The sequence below is a fragment of the Acipenser ruthenus genome, chromosome 58 (genome assembly GCF_902713425.1).
Source record: "Acipenser ruthenus chromosome 58, fAciRut3.2 maternal haplotype, whole genome shotgun sequence".
NCBI lineage: Eukaryota > Metazoa > Chordata > Actinopteri > Acipenseriformes > Acipenseridae > Acipenser > Acipenser ruthenus.
This window is the reverse complement of record NC_081246.1, coordinates 516,989-542,782: the sequence shown is the minus strand read 5'-3', so window position 1 is coordinate 542,782 and position 25,794 is coordinate 516,989. Positions and strand designations below refer to the sequence as shown.

At 42.8% G+C, this 25,794-nt stretch overlaps 1 protein-coding gene across 12 annotated transcripts in view; it reads left to right on the top strand.

Annotated features, from left to right (window-relative positions):
• The first annotated feature begins 2,105 nt into the window (after positions 1-2,105).
• LOC117967229 (inter-alpha-trypsin inhibitor heavy chain H3-like) overlaps positions 2,106-25,794 on the top strand; it is a 40,516-nt gene continuing 16,827 nt past the window's right edge. For 10 of the 12 annotated variants that reach the window (XM_059018190.1, XM_059018192.1, XM_059018191.1 and 7 more), the window contains exons 1-22: positions 2,106-2,242; positions 3,595-3,764; positions 4,003-4,107; positions 4,421-4,583; positions 5,093-5,203; positions 5,725-5,853; positions 6,529-6,645; positions 6,968-7,136; positions 7,854-7,979; positions 8,087-8,268; positions 8,362-8,547; positions 9,172-9,311; positions 9,666-9,859; positions 10,393-10,461; positions 12,764-12,832; positions 14,401-14,469; positions 16,612-16,680; positions 18,459-18,527; positions 19,951-20,019; positions 21,395-21,463; positions 23,602-23,670; positions 25,449-25,517. In XM_059018190.1, coding sequence (XP_058874173.1) covers positions 2,156-2,242; positions 3,595-3,764; positions 4,003-4,107; positions 4,421-4,583; positions 5,093-5,203; positions 5,725-5,853; positions 6,529-6,645; positions 6,968-7,136; positions 7,854-7,979; positions 8,087-8,268; positions 8,362-8,547; positions 9,172-9,311; positions 9,666-9,859; positions 10,393-10,461; positions 12,764-12,832; positions 14,401-14,469; positions 16,612-16,680; positions 18,459-18,527; positions 19,951-20,019; positions 21,395-21,463; positions 23,602-23,670; positions 25,449-25,517 — 2,500 coding nt within the window. In that variant the 5' untranslated portion in view covers positions 2,106-2,155. The remainder of the gene's footprint in view (positions 2,243-3,594; positions 3,765-4,002; positions 4,108-4,420; positions 4,584-5,092; positions 5,204-5,724; positions 5,854-6,528; positions 6,646-6,967; positions 7,137-7,853; positions 7,980-8,086; positions 8,269-8,361; positions 8,548-9,171; positions 9,312-9,665; positions 9,860-10,392; positions 10,462-12,763; positions 12,833-14,400; positions 14,470-16,611; positions 16,681-18,458; positions 18,528-19,950; positions 20,020-21,394; positions 21,464-23,601; positions 23,671-25,448; positions 25,518-25,794) is intronic. The other 2 variants (XM_059018189.1, XM_059018187.1) reach the window with 2 other exon arrangements.

Below are 25,794 nucleotides of genomic sequence, written 5' to 3'. Positions count from 1 at the left end.
TAATAATACAGCCCTGAGTATGCATAGGTAGGGTGTTGAAATCTAATTTTACATTCAACAAACGAAATCCAAAAATGGATTATTAAGTTTTATTTAGTTACAGCTATGGCCAAAGGTTTTGCATCACTTAGAATTTTAGGATTGATACATAATTAAAAAAAAATATATATGAACATAATTTATATATTTTATTTAACATCATGTAATAAAATAAACTAGAAAAGGATATCACAAAAGTCGACCGGAAGCCATAATGGTAGTACAGTATGTCATGTTAGATTGTGAAATGTCACATTTTTCAATTTGTCAGTTTTTTCATTAAGTATATGGAAAACTACAAACCAGTGTGTAATTGAATATGTTAATGTAACATTATTCAGCAGGTTTCATTAGTGTTTATGAAGGAAAATTAGTTAATGCTGTAGGTTGATGCAAAACTTTTGGCCTGTAGGGTTAGATGGGGCTATTCAACCCTGTTGATGTGTTCCATAATATCTTATCATGCATGTAGATGTTTGTCTGAATGCAGATCTATAGAGGGGGTCTTTATTGAAAGAGGGTTAAAAAGCCTGTGAAATACATGCACTGTGGTTGATCCCCGGAGCCAGCATCACAGTCGTTGTGTGCTGATGCGCTAGGGAGGCAATAAGCTGATCCCTGGAGCCAGCATTACACTTCAGCCATCAACACCAGACAGAAGGTGTCGTGGAAGTTTTACGTTTTTATTGACCCCGGAACAGAGACTCAGTAGAGTAGAGACAAGTTGAGTAAATGAGTTTAATAGTTTGCAAACTAGAGAACGCTCTCAGCACACGTGGTGCTAGACAAACATCGAGCAGAGTTCTGACTGCGCAGAGCATGTAAACGTAATATATACCTCGCAACCTACAGAGTTATTGCGAGCCAATCACAGAAGCTTAACTCATATACAACAAAAACAACTTCGTCTTACATGCAAGCAGGCTGTCTCAACACCTGTAGTCAGTCAGACTAGACTTGTGGTTTATCTTGTGTCCTGTTTACCAACTTCTTCTATTGGTTAGTGGTTTGTTGAGTCAGTTGCTATGGGACGTTGGACCTTTACAAACATACTGATTGGTCCTTACATGGCTGATGCAACATCAGCTGAATATGCAAGCTCCCCCAAGTCTAGTCAGCTGAAACCACAAACACATCTTTACATTTTATTTCTATATAATATTTATAATACTTTTTAAAGTCAAAACACATATTACTTGATAACTCTTTTTCTGCTTATCGTATTGGCACCTCAGACATAAGAGTTTAAACAGAAAGCAAAGAGTAATTTTCCCAAGACAAAGGATATCTACATCATCATATGGAAGGAAACGTAAATGGATGGAGACACATATGGATCACATTAGTTTACTGTAAAGCTACGTCTTAGTTGGTGCTTATCTTGGCGAGAGCCGAGTTCAAATCAGCATGAAGTTTTAACATCTACTCTCGTGTAATGGAAATCATTTCCAATCCGGATATGGTCACATGTATAAAAGCCTGCAGCTTTTGCTGGTCTGGGTGGGTGTTCGGGAAAGGAGGAACGAGAGCGAGAGAAAAGAAAGTAAAAGAAAATTAACAAATACAACTCAGTTTTTAGAGTGCGAGAGTGTTTTCTTTTTGTCTAAATTTTGTATTTTGTGTACATTAATAAATACATGCAGCAGCGCTTTCAACTCGCAGTACCTGCTGTGTGTCAGCTTCTGGTCCTGCCACAGACAGCTTTGCTTCAGAAACTAATTAGTTTAGTTTCTATGGTCCAATATGAACAGTGATTGAATGCAGACTCACTTAGATGCTCCAAATTAAAAAAGAAAACAAGTTCTCATTACAAATTTCCTGTAAAACATGAAGGCGCAGCCAAACACTTGCTAAGGTTGATACAGTTTTTAACCAACACGTCCCATCACAGGTATTTCACATGCAATCGCAATTTCAATCCACAAGCCACAGAACAAACTCCCCTCACCCTTTGTGTCGATTCTGTAACCCTTGCCCGTTATTTCCAGTACTTGGTATATCATTAAACAGGCACTGTGAATGATTTGCTGGCATGTAAATACCAGGTATAACAAACGCTGCGTTCTGCTCTTCTTGTGAAAGACCTCGCACAGGCTCTTCATACTCTCATCTCAGCATGGAGGCTTCCCTGTGCTTTGCGTTGCTCGTTTTTTTTCCAGCGTTCACCTCAACCGTCGTTCTCCCTCAGAAGAGGTCTGCGCAGGTACAGTAACAATGTCTTTATTCTGTAAGCTGCTCAGGTAACAATGGGGCAGATAGTCAAAGGTCGAATTTTCCCATCTTTCTCACAACTCTGCTTGCGTGCAAACGTTTTGCGTAAAAATCGCAAGTGCGTGATATCTAAGAGTTCCGAAGAAAATGCAATTATCGCAGCTCTGCGGAAATTTATAAATTAACATGAATTAACACTTGAAATCAACCGCAAGTCTCTCTCTCTCTCTCTCTCTCTCTCTCTCTCTCTCTCTCTCTCTCTCTCTCTCTCTCTCTCTCTCTCTCTCTCTCTCTCTCTGTATATAACCATCTCAACTTTTTGCAAAATGAAGACGCATTATTTGGCTTTGACAAGGCATAGCCCCAGCACCTCTTCAGCTGTGAAAGTTAAAAATGTCATGAGATGTTTTGCTCTCAATTGCGTTTTCTTACAGTTCTCAACACAGTTGTATCCATTCTGCAAGTTCTTGCGTGCGCTAAACAGAGACAGTCCACTGCCAGAGATATTGAATTACTTTGCCGTTTACTTGCCATAAAGATGACACTGGCTGTAAATTACACACATGAAATCAGCTTACTTGATTTGAAAAACTTCTTGAACTTAAATGCGTTCATGCCTGCCTGTACCCCTCCCCCCACTCCCCCTCACGCAGGAACATTGCTCTGCTAACTTCTCCTATTCAAAACAAAATATAAACGGCCTGGTTCTCTCTTTCCTTTTTTCAATGAATAGAATTTAATTAATAGAGAATAAAAACAAACCCAGCTAAGAACTATCTAGTCTAAACAGAAATGTATGTATTTATTTATATTTTACAATCTCCACAAACTGCGGGTTCTGTTGCATTCACAGCTCTGATAATGTTTTTTTAGTCAATGTCTGGAGTCGTCTGAAAGCCTTTCCACTTTTTTATTTCATTTTAAACAGTTTCAATTTTAAACTGCAGACAAGGTGCTGGCCAGCAGAGTTGAAAGGTCTGATGTCACATGTTTAGATAAAGAGAAGTTTCTGGGAGCTCCCTGTGCAGAGGCATGCTTTAATCCTGGCTGCTTTCACAGACACTACTCTTGGACTACCGACAAGCAAAAGACTCTGTTTAATGGAGCTCAGCAGCATAACACAGAAAACACTGAGAGGAACTCTCTGTGATGGGACTTTGACTGTGTAGAGCCTTCACAGTGATGGACAGTATTATCCCTGCCCCCCGTTTTCACCTTCCAGCACACTGTGGAGTCGATGCCATGGCAGGGCTGTGATGATCAGGGTGACGCGGGCAATAAATCATGCAGGCAGTGCATTATTACTCATGTAGTATTTATTTATTTATTTATTTGTGATTTTAGGAGCGTGGCAGCGATCTGGAGATCTACAGCTTCCACGTGGACTGCAAGGTCACCTCCCGCTTCGCCCACAATGTGCTCACCAGCCGCATGGCCAATCGAGCCAACGCGTCCAGAGAGGTCACCTTCGACGTGGAGCTGCCCAAACATGCGTTCATCAGCAACTTCAGCATGTGGGTATTGCTGAGCCCTCCCCCACAGGCAGGGAGCCCCTGTGAGAGCTCATAGATGATCTAGTCTGGATTTGAACCCAGGTCTCCATTAGTGAAAGGCTGATGCATTAACCCACCGCTCCTCCACCCCCCTCTGCCCTCTCCTCTATCTCTTTCCCCCTCCCCTCTCTTCCAAACCCTGTACATCCATTGATCTAGATTCTCAACGACTGGGCTGTGTTTCTCTTTCCTTGCACAGGACCATCGATGGCAAGACGTATGTTGGTGTGGTGAAGAAGAAGGAAGAGGCCAAGCAGCAGTATGATCAGGCCGTGTCCCGGGGGCACAGCGCTGGACTGGTCAAGTAAGACTGTCTCTGTCTGTCTGTCTGTCTGTCTGTCTGTCTGTCTGTCTGTCTGTCTGTCTTTGATTCAGAGCTGCTCTGCTAGTTTCCAATCCCAGTGGCTGCAGCCCAGTGCTGCAGTGGTAGCTCCAATTCCAATGAAGCCACGTCCGTATCAGTGTGTGCATGTCAGTGTGTGTGCGTGTCAGTGTGCGTACCGGGTGATGATCGCTCTTCAATCTGCTCAGCACTCACTAGCCTGCCCAGCTTCACAGAGAGGGACAGTGAAGCTGCCTTTGTTGTGACTGCACTTTCTCTTTCAAACACTCCCCAGAGTCTCCGGGAGGAAGATGGAAGAGTTCAAGGTGTCGGTGAACATCGCGGCGCTCAGCAAGGTCACCTTTGAGCTCACCTACGAGGAGCTGCTGAAGCGACACCTGGGGAAGTACGAGCTCGCCATCAAAGTGCGGCCGCAGCAACTGGTCAAACACTTCAAGGTACTGTGAGTGTAGCTGAGAAAGGGGAGGTCTGGACGACACAGGCTGTTCCGGGGGGGGTGGGGAGGAGGTGGGGAGGTGGGGAGGAGGTGGTTGGGAGGTGGGGAGGAGGTGGTTGGGAGGTGGGGAGGAGGTGGTGACGAGGTGGGGAGGAGGTGGGGGGGTGGGGACCCCTTAGTAAGATGTTGATTCCCCACAGGAACAAACATTCACTTTAACAGATGTTTTATTTTTTATTTTTAAAAAGCTTCACTAATGTTTACAAGATTATAAACCAGACAGGAAGTGCGTTCCCTAATCTAAAATGCGCAATGCAATTTGAGGCGATTTATTAAGAAGTTGGACTTGTGCTTTTCCTTGTATCTTTTCCTTGTATCTTTTACAGTAGAATGATCTCAAGTGCCATGGCTGTTCCCACAGTCTCTGAAGTCTTTGTGAAGAGCAGTGTACTGAGTTAAACCTGTCCTTGTTATCATTCTGCGTGGGTGTGCTGTGTGTTTGTTTTTCAGATCGATGCTCATATCTATGAACCTCAGGGCATTAGCTTTTTGGATGTGCACGCAGCATTTCTAACTAACGACTTGGCAGAGACAGTGAAGAAGACATTAACCCAGGACAAGGTAGGAAGAGCTGGTAATGACGGTGTTGCTATTATGCAACAAGCATGCTCAATACAGTCCCTGAAACACATGCCTGCTTCAGAAGTCACGTTCATGTGTTGTGTGTCTCTTCTTGTGAAAGAGATGTGATCTCGTGCAGTTTGGGCAGAAGGACGGTGAAGCTAAGCTGAGCTGCTCGACCCTATGAGATTACCTGCAGGGCTAACACACAAGCCTGCTAAACACAACTCCCTGTAATACAAACGTGCTTGAGAAGTAAATACGGTAAGCGTATGTGAGATGCCTCCCCCACCCTGCAGAGACACACCCTGCATACTCCTACACACGACAGCTTTACCATGACATCACTGTGCACAGCACGGGGTGACATCACTGCATCACTGTGCACAGCACGGGGTGACGTCACTGTGCACAGCATGGGGTGACATCACTGTGCACAGGATGATGAGACGACCGGAATATTGACAAACGCATATCAGTGATTGGTCGATTTTTCAGACCTGATTTATAATCCTCTTTAGGCCCACGTTGTGTTTGAACCAACACTGGACCAGCAGCGCAAGTGTCCGGAATGCTCTGAAAGCATCTTAGACGGAGAGTTCATCATTAAATATGACGTGAAGAGAGAAGCATCAGCAGGAGATATCCAGGTACTCGCTCTGCACTTGAGAGGGGCTTTGAACTGTCTTCAGTGATCACTTTATACCAGTGAATTAATATCTTGTCTATCGTTGTTTCTGCTCGGATCATTATTAACCGTGCTGACCAACTGTTCCAGGAAACCATTGCTTCTGAAAAGACTCCTCACGGCGGGCTGTGAGGATATAAACAGGCTTCAGCGCACAATGTGGCACATACTGCAGGGCTGGCTAAAGATCACCCTTCCGTGCCTGGTCTGTGCTCCAACCATGTTCCACATTGTTTAACGGAACCAATTAAAAGTTCCATCCAGGCCCTAAAGTAGTTAATTATCTAATTGTACCTGTTAGACCTGGAGTGGAATGGCGCTCCAGCGCCGGGATTTATTGGACACCCCTGACCTCCGGACTTCAGTTCGCAGGGAAACACTGATATGTGTCCCCGTCAGCCCTGGGGGAGTCTTTCCAGAAGCAATTTTTTTTAGTTAGTAAGCAAAAGCAACACTAGAGAAAGATCGCACACAGAGAGCACATGCCATAGGAACAGGTGAGAAATAAGAAATGATGGCATTTTTAGATGATAAAAAGGCAATGATAATTGAGGGATCCATTGTCCCCTGGGACTGTCATATAAAAAATAAAGAATGTAAGTACGCATGTGTTTTAAGAGCTCTGTTCTGTTTTCAGATCGTGAACGGATACTTTGTTCACTATTTTGCGCCCACGGATCTGCCGAGGATGCGGAAGAATGTGGTATTCGTGATAGACCGCAGTGGCTCCATGCACGGGAAGAAAATGCAGCAGGTGCTTCATTAACTTGTGATGCTCTGTGAAATGTTATTACTGTGAAAAATACTTCCATTCTCTTGAATGCATTTAGTAGACTGGAGGCTGCCACATGGTTAGGTGTAATGTTGTAATATTTCTAATCCATGTGCTTCGCTGCAGTTTGAAAGCTGCAGCATTGTCCCTGAGATTGCAATTTAAGTTTTTACCACTAGACAACCAGCCTGCAATGCTGACTGTGTTTGCTAATGATTTAGTAAACAGTTGTTTTATTAACGTAGCACTGGAAGGAACCCCAGTCACTAGCATGGCATCTCTTCTGCTTTCTTTTCTCGGAAAGACTCGGGAAGCTCTTCTGAAGATCCTAGAAGACATTCATGAAGATGATCATTTCGGCTTGATAACGTTCGACAGCGAGGTCTCGACTTGGAAAAGTACTTTAGTTCAAGCTACTCCCGAGATGGTGCAGCAGGCCAAAACTTTCGTGGGCCGCATTACAGACCGAGGAGGTGAGCGCCGAAACGGGGCTGAACCCCTCCACAGTGTATCTGTGATGCAACCGATTTGAAACACGAGATGACATTGATCACGAAGATCATTTGATAAACGCATGTTGTTAACGTATGGAGTTCCATCCTCACAATCGCAGTAAATACAGTACAGTGCAGCCCCGTTTATCACACTGTAGTCGGGAGCTATAGGTAAGAAAGCATGCACTTTGTGTTCTGCCGTATATCGAGAATGTAAGTGTTAGTCTAATGGCATTAGGGGGCAACAGGGGGCTATGAAAATACCGCCTTATAACCTGTGTGATGCTATAAAGGAATGCCTTATAGGGAGCAGTGTATTAGTACATCACAAGTACAGTGTGACTGCTGGTTGCTGATGTAGCCGTATCGTGATCAATCTTTTATTATTATTATTATTTATTTCTTAGCAGACGCCCTTATCCAGGACGACTTACAATTGTTACACGATATCACATTATTTTTTTTTTACATACAATTACATTATTATTTATTTATTTATTTATTTTTTTTACATACAATTACCCATTTATACAGTTGGGTTTTTACTGGGGCAATCTAGGTAAAGTACCTTGCTCAAGGGTACAGCAGCAGTGTCCCCACCAGGGATTGAACCCACGACCCTCCGGTCAAGAGTCCAGAGCCCTAACCACTACTCCACACTGTTGCCCAATCTTCTCTGTATTTGTGCCGTTCCAGTAACCGATATAAACGCAGCTGTTCTGAAAGGAGTGGAAATGCTGAAGATTTCCAAGGAGGAGAGGAAGCTCCCTGAACGCAGCGTCTCCATTATCATTCTGCTGACTGATGGCGATCCCACATCCGGTACAGATGCACTCTCGTTAATGAACTGATTAACGAACTCATTCCAATAGCAGTATCCCTGGGCTGTGCTGATCCTGCCCTTACTGATGGGTGTTTCTAATCCACAGGCGTCACTAACCTGGAGCAGATCCAGTCCAATATAAAGAAAGGGATTGAAGGCCTCTACACGCTGTACTGCCTGGGCTTTGGCTTTGACGTTAATTACAACTTCCTGGAGAAGCTGGCTCTGGAGAACGGGGGCGTGGCTCGGCGGATCTACGAAAGCTCTGACTCCGCCTTGCAGCTCCAGGTAGGATTGGAAACCCCCGAGCCCTGGAAGCGCGTCTCGGAAGCGCAGGCGGAGTCTGGAGCGTGTCTGATGGGCTCTCCCTTTGTCTTCCAGGGGTTTTATGAAGAGGTGGCGACCCCTTTGCTGCAGCAGGTTGAGCTGCAGTACCCGGGCAACGGGGTCTCTGATCTGACAGAAAATGTTTTCAGACATTACTACAACGGCTCCGAAATTGTGGTCGCTGGACGTATTTCCAAAAACGACCTGGAGATACTGAGCGTACAGATAAAAGCAGGGGCAGTAAGTTGGTCAATTTGCTAATCTATCTATCTATCTATCTATCCATCTATCTATCTATCTATCTATACATACATGTGTTACACAGTCAGGATTCAGTCAATCGCTGACAAAAATAATATATAAGGAGACTTGGTGGTCCAGTGGTTAAAGAAAGTCACTTAACTTCCTTGTGCTCCGTCCTTCAAATGAGGTGTAAAGCCGAGGTCCTATTGGAAGTGACTCTGCAGCAGCAGCTGTGACGCATCATTCACCCCCAAGTCTCTGTAAGTCACTTTAGAGACAGACGCCTGCTAAATGAATAATAATTAAACAGACACACACAACAGCTAATGCTGTTCCCTGTGCTGCTGCGCTTGTTCTGGTCAGTCGCGGTTGGGTGTGGACATTCCAAGTCCAATCCTAGTTTAACCACTATGTGTGTGACCCTGAGCAAGTCACTTAATCTCCTTGTGCTCCATCCTTCGGATGAGGCGTAAAGTCGAGGTCCTATTGGAGGTGACTCTGCAGCAGCAGCAGCTGTGATGCATTGTGATAAACAGACACACACTCAACAGCTCATACTAGTCCCTGTGCTGCTGTGCTTGCTCTGGTCCAGTGTGGTTGAGTTGCTCTTTATTTTCACAGGCCAGCAGCGACCTGACCCTCGCAGCCGAGACGCCGGTGGAGGAGCAGGACGAAGCTGTGAAGAAGCACAAGTACATTTTCGGAGAGTACATCGAGAGGCTCTGGGCTTACCTGACCATCGAGCAGCTGCTGTCAAAGATGTAAGGAGTTTCACTGGCTCCGTCACAGATGAGCACAGGAAGATACTTGCTGTAGATTCCCTAATCGCTGAAGTTTTTACCGGATTCATGGGCGTCAGAGGACACTATGGATCGCTTGACTCTTTCCAGTTTTGTGGGCCAATGCACAAGCTGTATTTGGTCATGCACCCCAAATTGGGATGCCAGTTTCGATCTGAGGGTTCAGTAATGTTGTTAGTAACATCTTTTAGCTATTTATTTCATCCCGTTTATTTTAGAAACCAAAGCGCTCCCCTTGTCTATGGTCGGGATGTTGCTTGTTCCTGGTTGGTGAAGGCACTGATTTAAGGTTTTGTTTAACTCTGGTGATTTCAGTGTTTCAGCTCAGCCTGAAGAGCGCGAAGCCCTCAATGAGAAAGCTCTGCAGCTCTCTCTGAACTATAACTTTGTGACTTCGCTGACATCGATGGTGGTGACCAAACCTGAGGAAGGGCAAACGGACCGAACCATGGTGGCACACAAGCCAACTGAAGCAGAGCAAGGAGACAGACTTGACTTCAGTCACCATGGTATTATTATTATTATTATTATTATTATTATTATTATTATTATTATTATTATTATTATTATTGTTATGCATGATTTTCATAACAGCAGCTTAACCATTCCTGAATCCTTTCTAGCCCAGTTAGAAGTAATTGATTGTGTTATAAGGAAGACTTTTTTATTTTCTTTTATTTAGGATTAGGTGGGTGTGTCTACTCAGATCATAGTTTACCAGGCTTACACATTAATCCATCTTACTAAATTATTTTCTTTAGCCACTTATAAAAGCAGAATTTATAAAGAGATGGTCTGTTCTTATAGGAATGACCAATAGGTGGCATGGAAATGTCATTTCTGTCCCCCCCCCCTGCATCTGTGGCTACTGGGAGTCAATAAACGGAAAATCTCTCGATAGTAAAGCTGTTTCAGAGGGGACAGAAATAACAGATGCACACCCCCATCGAGTAGTAGCTTAACCTTTCCTGAATCCTTTCTAGCCCAGTTAGAATTAATTGATGGTGTTATAAGGAAGCCTTTTTTATTTTCTTTTATTCAGGAGGAGGATTCGGAATGGGTGCAGCAGGAGTACCGTTTGGTCCAGGTGATCCCCTAGGCAGACCACAGGGTGAGTAAAGCCCAGTCATTATCATCATTATTATCATTATTATATTCACGGATCGCTGAAGTTTTATCTTGTGATTCACTGATCTTGCATGAGTGACCTGCAGTAATTGTGGGAGACCAGCCTCACGTACGCATCAAGGTCAGGGGTGGAAATAAGACTCCTATTGCACAGCAGTGTCACCCATTCCAGGTTTTAATACCAGCTTGATTGGCCAAGACACAAGGAATGTTTTCGACTTGAAAAAAAGAAACAAGGACCAGGGGTCACAAATGGAGATTAGATAAAGGGGCATTCAGGACAGAAAATAAGAGGCACTTTTTTACCCAGAGAATTGTGAGGGTCTGGAACCAACTCCCAAGTAATGTTGTTGAAGCTGACACCCTGGGATCCTTCAAGAAGCTGCTTGATGAGGTTCTGGGATCAATAAGTTACTAACAACCAAACGAGCAAGATGGGCCGAATGGCCTCCTCTCGTTTGTAAACTTTCTTATGTTCTTATAAAAGTTTACCATGGCATTTTTGCACTGAGTTTCTGTAGTTCTCCCATTATTTTTCCATGGTTTCTCTATGTATTGTTTACCCTGGTTTGACATGTTTATTAATGTACTTTACCATGCTTTCACTGTGCTGTATTACCCTCTGCTGTGTTTTTACTGTAGGACACTTCTATAAGGGTCAGTTTACCCTGTTTGTTAATATACCTCTTTACCAGACCTCTATGTGCTTTACAATGCTCCCCTATGCATTACCAGACCTCTATGTGCTTTACAATGCTTCCCTATGCTTTACCAGACCTCTGTGCTTTACAATATTTCCCTATGCATTACCAGACCTCTCTGTGCTTTACAATGCTTCCCTATGCTTTACCAGACCTCTATGTGCTTCACAATGCTTCCCTATGCTTTACCAGACCTCTCTGTGCTTTACAATGCTTCCCTATGCTTTACCAGACCTCTCTGTGCTTTACAATGCTTCCCTATGCTTTACCAGACCTCTCTGTGCTTTACAATGCTTCCCTATGCTTTACCAGACCTCTCTGTGCTTTACAACGCTTCCCCATGCTTTACCAGACCTCTCTGTGCTTTACAATGCTTTCCTATGCTTTACCAGACCTCTCTGTGCTTTACAATGCTTCCCTATGCTTTACCAGACCTCTCTGTGCTTTACAATGCTTCCCTATGCTTTACCAGACCTCTTTGTGCTTTACAATGCTTCCCTATGCTTTACCAGACCTCTCTGTGCTTTACAATGCTTCCCTATGCTTTACCAGACCTCTCTGTGCTTTACAATGCTTCCCTATGCTTTACCAGACCTCTCTGTGCTTTACGATGCTTCCCTATGCTTTACCAGACCTCTCTGTGCTTTACAATGCTTCTCTATGCTTTACCAGACCTCTCTGTGCTTTACAATGCTTCCCTATGCTTTACCAGACCTCTCTGTGCTTTACAATGCTTCCCTATGCTTTACCAGACCTCTCTGTGCTTTACAGTGCTTGCCTATGCTTTACCAGACCTCTCTGTGCTTTACAATGCTTCCCTATGCTTTACCAGACCTCTCTGTGCTTTACAATGCTTCCCTATGCTTTACCAGACCTCTCTGTGCTTTACAGTGCTTCCCTGTGCTTTACCAGACCTCTCTGTGCTTTACAATGCTTCCCTATGCTTTACCAGACCTCTCTGTGCTTTACAATGCTTCCCTATGCTTTACCAGACCTCTCTATGCTTTACAATGCTTCCCTATGCTTTACCAGACCTCTCTGTGCTTTACAATGCTTCCCTATGCTTTATGCTTTATGACACTGTGCTATGCTTTTATTATGGGACACTTATAAGAGCGGGTGAGTGGAAGACAACACCATCCATTTACTCCTGGTAATGTCATCTAGATTTCTCTGATATTTCTTAGTTTAATATCCTAGTATGCATGTGCTCTGCTACTCTACGTGGGTGTGTCTACTCAGATCATAGTTTACCAGGCTTACACATTAATCCATCTTACTAAATCATTTTCTTTAGCCACTTATAAAAGTAGAATTTATAAAGAGATGATGTGTTCTTATAGGAATGACCACTAGGTGGCATGGAACTGTCATTTCTGTCCCCCCCCTGCCCGCCCGCATCTGTGGCTACTGGGAGTCAATAAACGGAAAATCTCTCGATACTAAAGCTGTTTCAGAGGGGACAGAAATAACAGATGCACACCCCCATCGAGTAGTAGCTTAACCTTTCCTGAATCCTTTCTAGCCCAGTTAGAATTAATTGATGGTGTTATAAGGAAGCCTTTTTTATTTTCTTTTATTCAGGAGGAGGATTCGGAATGGGTGCAGCAGGAGTACCGTTTGGTCCAGGTGATCCCCTAGGCAGACCACAGGGTGAGTAAAGTGTAATCATTGTCATCATTATTATCATTATTATATTCACGGATTGCTGAAGTTTTATCTTGTGATTCACTGATCTTGCATGAGTGACCTGCAGTAATTCTGGGAGACCAGCCTCACGTACGCATCAAGGTCAGGGGTGGAAATAAGACTCCTATTGCACAGCAGTGTCACCCATTCCAGGTTTTAATAGCAGCTTGATTAGCCAAGACACAAGGAAAGTTTTCGACCTGAAAAAAAGAAACAAGGACCAGGTGTCACAAATGGAGATTAGATAAAGGGACATTCAGGACAGAAAATAAGAGGCACTTTTTTACCCAGAGAATTGTGAGGGTCTGGAACCAACTCCCCCGTAATGTTGTTGAAGCCGACACCCTGGGATCCTTCAAGAAGTTGCTTGATGAGATTCTGGGATCAATAAGCTACTAACAACCAAACAAGCAAGATGGGCAGAATCAGACCTCTCTGTGCTTTACAATGCTTCCCTATGCTTTACCAGACCTCTCTGTGCTTTACAATGCTTCCCTATGCTTTACCAGACCTCTCTGTGCTTTACAATGCTTCCCTATGCTTTACCAGACCTCTCTGTGCTTTACGATGCTTCCCTATGCTTTACCAGACCTCTCTGTGCTTTACAATGCTTCTCTATGCTTTACCAGACCTCTCTGTGCTTTACAATGCTTCCCTATGCTTTACCAGACCTCTCTGTGCTTTACAATGCTTCCCTATGCTTTACCAGACCTCTCTGTGCTTTACAGTGCTTGCCTATGCTTTACCAGACCTCTCTGTGCTTTACAATGCTTCCCTATGCTTTACCAGACCTCTCTGTGCTTTACAATGCTTCCCTATGCTTTACCAGACCTCTCTGTGCTTTACAGTGCTTCCCTGTGCTTTACCAGACCTCTCTGTGCTTTACAATGCTTCCCTATGCTTTACCAGACCTCTCTGTGCTTTACAATGCTTCCCTATGCTTTACCAGACCTCTCTATGCTTTACAATGCTTCCCTCTGCTTTACCAGACCTCTCTGTGCTTTACAATGCTTCCCTATGCTTTATGCTTTATGACACTGTGCTATGCTTTTATTATGGGACACTTATAAGAGCGGGTGAGTGGAAGACAACACCATCCATTTACTCCTGGTAATGTCATCTAGATTTCTCTGATATTTCTTAGTTTAATATCCTAGTATGCATGTGCTCTGCTACTCTCTGTAGGTTATCTACTAAGATCATTGCTTACCAGGCTTACACATTAATCCATCTTACTAAATCATTTTCTTTAACCACTTCTAAAGGCAGAATTTATAAAGAGATGATGTGTTCTTATAGGAATGACCACTAGGTGGCATGGAACTGTCATTTCTGTCCCCCCCCTGCATCTGTGGCTACTGGGAGTCAATAAACGGAAAACCTCTCGATACTAAAGCTGTTTCAGAGGGGACAGAAATAACAGATGCACACCCCCATCGAGTAGTAGCTTAACCTTTCCTGAATCCTTTCTAGCCAAGTTAGAATTAATTGATGGTGTTATAAGGAAGCCTTTTTTATTTTCTTTTATTCAGGAGGAGGATTCAGAATGGGTGTTGCAGGAGTACCGTTTGGTCCAGGTTATCCCCTAGGCAGACCACAAGGTGAGTAAAGTGTAATCATTATCATCATTATTATCATTATTATATTCACGGATCGCTGAAGTTTTATCTTGTGATTCACTGATCTTGCATGAGTGACTTGCAGTAATTCTGGGAGACCAGCCTCACGTACGCATCAAGGTCAGGGGTGGAAATAAGACTCCTATTGCACAGCAGTGTCACCCATTCCAGGTTTTAATACCAGCTTGATTGGCCAAGACACAAGGAATGTTTTCGACTTGGGAAAAAAAGAAACAAGGACAAGGGGTCACAAATGGAGATTAGATAAAGGGGCATTCAGGACAGAAAATAAGAGGCACTTTTTTACCCAGAGAATTGTGAGGGTCTGGAACCAACTCCCAAGTAATGTTGTTGAAGCTGACACCCTGGGATCCTTCAAGAAGCTGCTTGATGAGGTTCTGGGATCAATAAGTTACTAACAACCAAACGAGCAAGATGGGCCGAATGGCCTCCTCTCGTTTGTAAACTTTCTTATGTTCTTATAAAAGTTTACCATGGCATTTTTGCACTGAGTTTCTGTAGTTCTCCCATTATTTTTCCATGGTTTCTCTATGTATTGTTTACCCTGGTTTGACATGTTTATTAATGTACTTTACCATGCTTTCACTGTGCTGTATTACCCTCTGCTGTGTTTTTACTGTAGGACACTTCTATAAGGGTCAGTTTACCCTGTTTGTTAATATACCTCTTTACCAGACCTCTATGTGCTTTACAATGCTCCCCTATGCATTACCAGACCTCTATGTGCTTTACAATGCTTCCCTATGCTTTACCAGACCTCTGTGCTTTACAATATTTCCCTATGCATTACCAGACCTCTCTGTGCTTTACAATGCTTCCCTATGCTTTACCAGACCTCTATGTGCTTCACAATGCTTCCCTATGCTTTACCAGACCTCTCTGTGCTTTACAATGCTTCCCTATGCTTTACCAGACCTCTCTGTGCTTTACAATGCTTCCCTATGCTTTACCAGACCTCTCTGTGCTTTACAATGCTTCCCTATGCTTTACCAGACCTCTCTGTGCTTTACAACGCTTCCCCATGCTTTACCAGACCTCTCTGTGCTTTACAATGCTTTCCTATGCTTTACCAGACCTCTCTGTGCTTTACAATGCTTCCCTATGCTTTACCAGACCTCTCTGTGCTTTACAATGCTTCCCTATGCTTTACCAGACCTCTTTGTGCTTTACAATGCTTCCCTATGCTTTACCAGACCTCTCTGTGCTTTACAATGCTTCCCTATGCTTTACCAGACCTCTCTGTGCTTTACAATGCTTCCCTATGCTTTACCAGACCTCTCTGTGCTTTACAATGCTTCCCTATGCTTTACCAGACCTCTCTGTGCTTTACAATGCTTCCCTATGCTTTACCAGACCTCTCTGTGCTTTACAATGCTTCCCTATGCTTTACCAGACCTCTCTGTGCTTTACAATGCTTCCCTGTGCTTTACCATTCTTCATTCTTTATTACACTGTTTACTATGGGACACTTTTATAAGAGTGAGATTACTCTTTTTTAATATGCTTTACCATCCTTTGCTATTCTTTTGCTTCCCTATGCGTTCACTGTGCTCTGTTACCCTCTGCTGTGCTTTTACCATGGGGAACTTTCATAAGATGGTACGTGGAAGACAATACCATCCATTTACTCCAGTGACAATAGCAGCATTGGTTCTGGAGAGTGAAAAACCCCTGGTAATGTCATCTAGATTTCTCTGATATTTCTTAGTTTAATATCCTAGTATGCATGTGCTCTGCTACTCTACGTGGGTGTGTCTACTCAGATCATAGTTTACCAGGCTTACACATTAATCCATCTTACTAAATCATTTTCTTTAGCCACTTATAAAAGCAGAATTTATAAAGAGATGATCTGTTCTTATAGGAATGACCAATAGGTGGCATGGAAATGTCATTTCTGTCCCCCCCCCCCCCCTGCATCTGTGGCTACTGGGAGTCAATAAACGGAAAATCTCTCGATACTAAAGCTGTTTCAGAGGGGACAGAAATAACAGATGCACACCCCTGGCGAGTAGTAGCTTAACCTTTCCTGAATCCTTTCTAGCCCAGTTAGAATTAATTGATGGTGTTATAAGGAAGCCTTTTTTATTTTCTTTTATTCAGGAGGAGGATTCGGAATGGGTGCAGCAGGAGTACCGTTTGGTCCAGGTGATCCCCTAGGCAGACCACAGGGTGAGTAAAGCCCAGTCATTATCATCATTATTATCATTATTATATTCACGGATCGCTGAAGTTTTATCTTGTGATTCACTGATCTTGCATGAGTGACCTGCAGTAATTCTGGGACACCAGTCTCACGTACGCATCAAGGTCAGGGATGGAAATAAGACTCCTATTGCACAGCAGTGTCACCCATTCCAGGTTTTAATACCAGCTTGATTGGCCAAGACACAAGGAATGTTTTCGACTTGAAAAAAAGAAACAAGGACCAGGGGTCACAAATGGAGATTAGATAAAGGGGCATTCAGGACAGAAAATAAGAGGCACTTTTTTACCCAGAGAATTGTGAGGGTCTGGAACCAACTCCCCAGTAATGTTGTTGAAGCTGACACCCTGGGATCCTTCAAGAAGCTGCTTGATGAGGTTCTGGGATCAATAAGTTACTAACAACCAAACGAGCAAGATGGGCAGAATGGCCTCCTCTCGTTTGTAAACTTTCTTATGTTCTTATAAAAGTTTACCATGGCATTTTTGCACTGAGTTTCTGTAGTTCTCCCATTATTTTTCCATGGTTTCTCTATGTATTGTTTACCCTGGTTTGACATGTTTATTAATGTACTTTACCATGCTTTCACTGTGCTGTATTACCCTCTGCTGTGTTTTTACTGTAGGACACTTCTATAAGGGTCAGTTTACCCTGTTTGTTAATATACCTCTTTACCAGACCTCTATGTGGTTTACAATGCTTCCCTATGCATTACCAGACCTCTATGTGCTTTACAATGCTTCCCTATGCTTTACCAGACCTCTGTGCTTTACAATATTTCCCTATGCTTTACCACGCCTCTCTGTGCTTTACAATGCTTCCCTATGCTTTACCAGACCTCTCTGTGCTTTACAATGCTTCTCTATGCTTTACCAGACCTTTCTGTGCTTTACAATGCTTCCCTATGCTTTACCAGACCTCTCTGTGCTTTACAATGCTTCCCTATGCTTTACCAGACCTCTCTGTGCTTTACAATGCTTTCCTATGCTTTACCAGACCTCTCTGTGCTTTACAATGCTTCCCTATGCTTTACCAGACCTCTCTGTGCTTTACAATGCTTCCCTGTGCTTTACCATTCTTTATTCTTTATTACACTGTTTACTATGGGACACTTTTATAAGAGTTGGATTACTCCTTTTTTAATATGCTTTACCATCCTGTGCTATTTTTATAATGCTTCCCTATGCATTCACTGTGCTCTGTTACCCTCTGCTGTGCTTTTACTATGGGGAACTTTCATAAGATGGTACGTGGAAGACAATACCATCCATTTACTTCAGTGACAATAGCAGCATTGGTTCTGGAGAGTGAAAAACCCCTGGTAATGTCATCTAGATTTCTCTGATATTTCTTAGTTTAATATCCTAGCATGCATGTGCTCTGCTACTCTATGTGGGTGTGTCTACTCAGATCATAGTTTACCAGGCTTACACATTAATCCATCTTACAAAATCATTTTCTTTAACCACTTCTAAAGGCAGAATTTATAAAGAGATGATGTGTTCTTATAGGAATGACCACTAGGTGGCGTGCAACTGTCATTTCTGTCCCCCCCCTGCATCTGTGGCTACTGGGAGTCAATTAACGGAAAATCTCTCGATACTAAAGCTGTTTCAGAGGGGACAGAAATAACAGATGCACACCCCCATCGAGTAGTAGCTTAACCTTTCCTGAATCCTTTCTAGCCCAGTTAGAATTAATTGATGGTGTTATAAGGAAGCCTTTTTTATTTTCTTTTATTCAGGAGGAGGATTCGGAATGGGTGCAGCAGGAGTACCGTTTGGTCCAGGTGATCCCCTAGGCAGACCACAGGGTGAGTAAAGCCCAGTCATTATCATCATTATTATCATTATTATATTCACGGATCGCTGAAGTTTTATTATGTGATTCACTGATCTTGCATGAGTGACCTGCAGTAATTGTGGGAGACCAGCCTCACGTACGCATCAAGGTCAGGGATGGAAATAAGACTCCTATTGCACAGCAGTGTCACCCATTCCAGGTTTTAATACCAGCTTGATTGGCCAAGACACAAGGAATGTTTTCGACTTGAAAAAAAGAAACAAGGACCAGGGGTCACAAATGGAGATTAGATAAAGGGGCATTCAGGACAGAAAATAAGAGGCACTTTTTTACCCAGAGAATTGTGAGGGTCTGGAACCAACTCCCCAGTAATGTTGTTGAAGCTGACACCCTGGGATCCTTCAAGAAGCTCCTTGATGAGGTTCTGGGATCAATAAGCTACTAACAACCAAACGAGCAAGATGGGCAGAATGGCCTCCTCTCGTTTGTAAACTTTCTTATGTTCTTATAAAAGTTTACCATGGCATTTTTGCACTGAGTTTCTGTAGTTCTCCCATTATTTTTCCATGGTTTCTCTATGCATTGTTTACCCTGGTTTGACATGTTTATTAATGTACTTTACCATGCTTTCACTGTGCTGTATTACCCTCTGCTGTGTTTTTACTGCGGGACACTTCTATAAGGGTCAGTTTACTCTGTTTTCTAATATACCTCTTTACCAGACCTCTATGTGCTTTACAATGCTTCCCTGTGCTTTACCAGACCTCTCTGTGCTTTACAATGCTTCCCTATGCTTTAACAGACCTCTCTGTGCTTTACAATGCTTCCCTATGTTTTACCAGACCTCTCTGTGCTTTACAATGCTTTCCTGTGCTTTACCAGACCTCTCTATGCTTTACAATGCTTCCCTATGCTTTATGGTTTATGACACTGTGCTATGCTTTTATTATGGGACACTTATAAGAGCGGGTGAGTGGAAGACAACACCATCCATTTACTCCTGGTAATGTCATCTAGATTTCTCTGATATTTCTTAGTTTAATATCCTAGTATGCATGTGCTCTGCTACTCTACGTGGGTGTGTCTACTCAGATCATAGTTTACCAGGCTTACACATTAATCCATCTTACTAAATCATTTTCTTTAGCCACTTAAAAAGCACAATTTATAAAGAGATGATGTGTTCTTATATGAATGACCACTAGGTGGCATGGAACTGTCATTTCTGTCCCCCCCCTGCCCGCCCGCATCTGTGGCTACTGGGAGTCAATAAACGGAAAATCTCTCGATAGTAAAGCTGTTTCAGAGGGGACAGAAATAACAGATGCACACCCCTGGCGAGTAGTAGCTTAACCTTTCCTGAATCCTTTCTAGCCCAGTTAGAATTAATTGATGGTGTTATAAGGAAGCCTTTTTTATTTTCTTTTATTCAGGAGGAGGATTCGGAATGGGTGCAGCAGGAGTACCGTTTGGTCCAGGTGATCCCCTAGGCAGACCACAAGGTGAGTAAAGCCCAGTCATTATCAGCATTATTATCATTATTATATTCACGGATCGCTGAAGTTTTATCTTGTGATTCACTGATCTTGCATGAGTGACCTGCAGTAATTCTGGGAGACCAGCCTCACGTACGCATCAAGGTCAGGGGTGGAAATAAGACTCCTATTGCACAGCAGTGTCACCCATTCCAGGTTTTAATACCAGCTTGATTGGCCAAGACACAAGGAATGTTTTCGACTTGAAAAAATGAAACAACGACCAGGGGTCACAAATGGAGATTAGATAAAGGGGCATTCAGGACAGAAAATAAGAGGCACTTTTTTACCCAGAGAATTGTGAGGGTCTGGAACCAACTCCCCCGTAATGTTGTTGAAGCTGACACCCTGGGATCCTTCAAGAAGCTGCTTGATGAGGTTCTGGGATCAATAAGCTACTAACAACCAAACAAGCAAGATGGGCAGAATGGCCTCCTCTCGTTTGTAAACTTTCTTATGTTCTTATAAAAGTTTACCATGGCATTTTAGCACTGAGTTTCTGTAGTTCTCCCATTATTTTTCCATGGTTTCTCTATGCATTGTTTACCCTGGTTTGACATGTTTATTAATGTACTTTACCATGCTTTCACTGTGCTGTATTACCCTCTGCTGTGTTTTTACTGCGGGACACTTCTATAAGGGTCAGTTTACTCTGTTTTTTAATATACCTCTTTACCAGACCTCTATGTGCTTTACAATGCTTCCCTGTGCTTTACCAGACCTCTCTGTGCTTTACAATGCTTCCCTATGCTTTACCAGACCTCTCTGTGCTTTACAATGCTTCCCTATGCTTTACCAGACCTCTCTGTGTTTTACAATTCTTCCCTATGCTTTATGCTTTATGACACTGTGCTATGCTTTTATTATGGGACACTTATAAGAGCGGGTGAGTGGAAGACAACACCATCCATTTACTCCTGGTAATGTCATCTAGATTTCTCTGATATTTCTTAGTTTAATATCCTAGTATGCATGTGCTCTGCTACTCTCTGTAGGTTATCTACTAAGATCATTGCTTACCAGGCTTACACATTAATCCATCTTACTAAATCATTTTCTTTAACCACTTCTAAAGGCAGAATTTATAAAGAGATGATGTGTTCTTATAGGAATGACCACTAGGTGGCATGGAACTGTCATTTCTGTCCCCCCCCTGCATCTGTGGCTACTGGGAGTCAATAAACGGAAAACCTCTCGATACTAAAGCTGTTTCAGAGGGGACAGAAATAACAGATGCACACCCCCATCGAGTAGTAGCTTAACCTTTCCTGAATCCTTTCTAGCCAAGTTAGAATTAATTGATGGTGTTATAAGGAAGCCTTTTTTATTTTCTTTTATTCAGGAGGAGGATTCAGAATGGGTGTTGCAGGAGTACCGTTTGGTCCAGGTTATCCCCTAGGCAGACCACAAGGTGAGTAAAGTGTAATCATTATCATCATTATTATCATTATTATATTCACGGATCGCTGAAGTTTTATCTTGTGATTCACTGATCTTGCATGAGTGACTTGCAGTAATTCTGGGAGACCAGCCTCACGTACGCATCAAGGTCAGGGGTGGAAATAAGACTCCTATTGCACAGCAGTGTCACCCATTCCAGGTTTTAATACCAGCTTGATTGGCCAAGACACAAGGAATGTTTTCGACTTGGGAAAAAAAGAAACAAGGACAAGGGGTCACAAATGGAGATTAGATAAAGGGGCATTCAGGACAGAAAATAAGAGGCACTTTTTTACCCAGAGAATTGTGAGGGTCTGGAACCAACTCCCCAGTAATGTTGTTGAAGCTGACACCCTGGGATCCTTCAAGAAGCTGCTTGATGAGGTTCTGGGATCAATAAGTTACTAACAACCAAACGAGCAAGATGGGCCGAATGGCCTCCTCTCGTTTGTAAACTTTCTTATGTTCTTATAAAAGTTTACCATGGCATTTTTGCACTGAGTTTCTGTAGTTCTCCCATTATTTTTCCATGGTTTCTCTATGTATTGTTTACCCTGGTTTGACATGTTTATTAATGTACTTTACCATGCTTTCACTGTGCTGTATTACCCTCTGCTGTGTTTTTACTATAGGACACTTCTGTAAGGGTCAGTTTACCCTGTTTGTTAATATACCTCTTTACCAGACCTCTATGTGCTTTACAATGCTCCCCTATGCATTACCAGACCTCTATGTGCTTTACAATGCTTCCCTATGCTTTACCAGACCTCTGTGCTTTACAATATTTCCCTATGCATTACCAGACCTCTCTGTGCTTTACAATGCTTCCCTATGCTTTACCAGACCTCTATGTGCTTCACAATGCTTCCCTATGCTTTACCAGACCTCTCTGTGCTTTACAATGCTTCCCTATGCTTTACCAGACCTCTCTGTGCTTTACAATGCTTCCCTATGCTTTACCAGACCTCTCTGTGCTTTACAATGCTTCCCTATGCTTTACCAGACCTCTCTGTGCTTTACAACGCTTCCCCATGCTTTACCAGACCTCTCTGTGCTTTACAATGCTTTCCTATGCTTTACCAGACCTCTCTGTGCTTTACAATGCTTCCCTATGCTTTACCAGACCTCTATGTGCTTTACAATGCTTCCCTATGCTTTACCAGACCTCTTTGTGCTTTACAATGCTTCCCTATGCTTTACCAGACCTCTCTGTGCTTTACAATGCTTCCCTATGCTTTACCAGACCTCTCTGTGCTTTACAATGCTTCCCTATGCTTTACCAGACCTCTCTGTGCTTTACAATGCTTCCCTATGCTTTACCAGACCTCTCTGTGCTTTACAATGCTTCCCTATGCTTTACCAGACCTCTCTGTGCTTTACAATGCTTCCCTATGCTTTACCAGACCTCTCTGTGCTTTACAATGCTTCCCTGTGCTTTACCATTCTTCATTCTTTATTACACTGTTTACTATGGGACACTTTTATAAGAGTGAGATTACTCTTTTTTAATATGCTTTACCATCCTTTGCTATTCTTTTGCTTCCCTATGCGTTCACTGTGCTCTGTTACCCTCTGCTGTGCTTTTACCATGGGGAACTTTCATAAGATGGTACGTGGAAGACAATACCATCCATTTACTCCAGTGACAATAGCAGCATTGGTTCTGGAGAGTGAAAAACCCCTGGTAATGTCATCTAGATTTCTCTGATATTTCTTAGTTTAATATCCTAGTATGCATGTGCTCTGCTACTCTACGTGGGTGTGTCTACTCAGATCATAGTTTACCAGGCTTACACATTAATCCATCTTACTAAATCATTTTCTTTAGCCACTTATAAAAGCAGAATTTATAAAGAGATGGTCTGTTCTTATAGGAATGACCAATAGGTGGCATGGAAATGTCATTTCTGTCCCCCCCCCCTGCATCTGTGGCTACTGGGAGTCAATAAACGGAAAATCTCTCGATACTAAAGCTGTTTCAGAGGGGACAGAAATAACAGATGCACACCCCTGGCGAGTAGTAGCTTAACCTTTCCTGAATCCTTTCTAGCCCAGTTAGAATTAATTGATGGTGTTATAAGGAAGCCTTTTTTATTTTCTTTTATTCAGGAGGAGGATTCGGAATGGGTGCAGCAGGAGTACCGTTTGGTCCAGGTGATCCCCTAGGCAGACCACAGGGTGAGTAAAGCCCAGTCATTATCATCATTATTATCATTATTATATTCACGGATCGCTGAAGTTTTATCTTGTGATTCACTGATCTTTCATGAGTGACCTGCAGTAATTCTGGGACACCAGTCTCACGTACGCATCAAGGTCAGGGATGGAAATAAGACTCCTATTGCACAGCAGTGTCACCCATTCCAGGTTTTAATACCAGCTTGATTGGCCAAGACACAAGGAATGTTTTCGACTTGAAAAAAAGAAACAAGGACCAGGGGTCACAAATGGAGATTAGATAAAGGGGCATTCAGGACAGAAAATAAGAGGCACTTTTTTACCCAGAGAATTGTGAGGGTCTGGAACCAACTCCCCAGTAATGTTGTTGAAGCTGACACCCTGGGATCCTTCAAGAAGCTGCTTGATGAGGTTCTGGGATCAATAAGTTACTAACAACCAAACGAGCAAGATGGGCAGAATGGCCTCCTCTCGTTTGTAAACTTTCTTATGTTCTTATAAAAGTTTACCATGGCATTTTTGCACTGAGTTTCTGTAGTTCTCCCATTATTTTTCCATGGTTTCTCTATGTATTGTTTACCCTGGTTTGACATGTTTATTAATGTACTTTACCATGCTTTCACTGTGCTGTATTACCCTCTGCTGTGTTTTTACTGTAGGACACTTCTATAAGGGTCAGTTTACCCTGTTTGTTAATATACCTCTTTACCAGACCTCTATGTGGTTTACAATGCTTCCCTATGCATTACCAGACCTCTATGTGCTTTACAATGCTTCCCTATGCTTTACCAGACCTCTGTGCTTTACAATATTTCCCTATGCTTTACCACGCCTCTCTGTGCTTTACAATGCTTCCCTATGCTTTACCAGACCTCTCTGTGCTTTACAATGCTTCTCTATGCTTTACCAGACCTTTCTGTGCTTTACAATGCTTCCCTATGCTTTACCAGACCTCTCTGTGCTTTACAATGCTTCCCTATGCTTTACCAGACCTCTCTGTGCTTTACAATGCTTTCCTATGCTTTACCAGACCTCTCTGTGCTTTACAATGCTTCCCTATGCTTTACCAGACCTCTCTGTGCTTTACAATGCTTCCCTGTGCTTTACCATTCTTTATTCTTTATTACACTGTTTACTATGGGACACTTTTATAAGAGTTGGATTACTCCTTTTTTAATATGCTTTACCATCCTGTGCTATTTTTATAATGCTTCCCTATGCATTCACTGTGCTCTGTTACCCTCTGCTGTGCTTTTACTATGGGGAACTTTCATAAGATGGTACGTGGAAGACAATACCATCCATTTACTCCAGTGACAATAGCAGCATTGGTTCTGGAGAGTGAAAAACCCCTGGTAATGTCATCTAGATTTCTCTGATATTTCTTAGTTTAATATCCTAGCATGCATGTGCTCTGCTACTCTATGTGGGTGTGTCTACTCAGATCATAGTTTACCAGGCTTACACATTAATCCATCTTACAAAATCATTTTCTTTAACCACTTCTAAAGGCAGAATTTATAAAGAGATGATGTGTTCTTATAGGAATGACCACTAGGTGGCGTGCAACTGTCATTTCTGTCCCCCCCCTGCATCTGTGGCTACTGGGAGTCAATTAACGGAAAATCTCTCGATACTAAAGCTGTTTCAGAGGGGACAGAAATAACAGATGCACACCCCCATCGAGTAGTAGCTTAACCTTTCCTGAATCCTTTCTAGCCCAGTTAGAATTAATTGATGGTGTTATAAGGAAGCCTTTTTTATTTTCTTTTATTCAGGAGGAGGATTCGGAATGGGTGCAGCAGGAGTACCGTTTGGTCCAGGTGATCCCCTAGGCAGACCACAGGGTGAGTAAAGCCCAGTCATTATCATCATTATTATCATTATTATATTCACGGATCGCTGAAGTTTTATTATGTGATTCACTGATCTTGCATGAGTGACCTGCAGTAATTGTGGGAGACCAGCCTCACGTACGCATCAAGGTCAGGGATGGAAATAAGACTCCTATTGCACAGCAGTGTCACCCATTCCAGGTTTTAATACCAGCTTGATTGGCCAAGACACAAGGAATGTTTTCGACTTGAAAAAAAGAAACAAGGACCAGGGGTCACAAATGGAGAT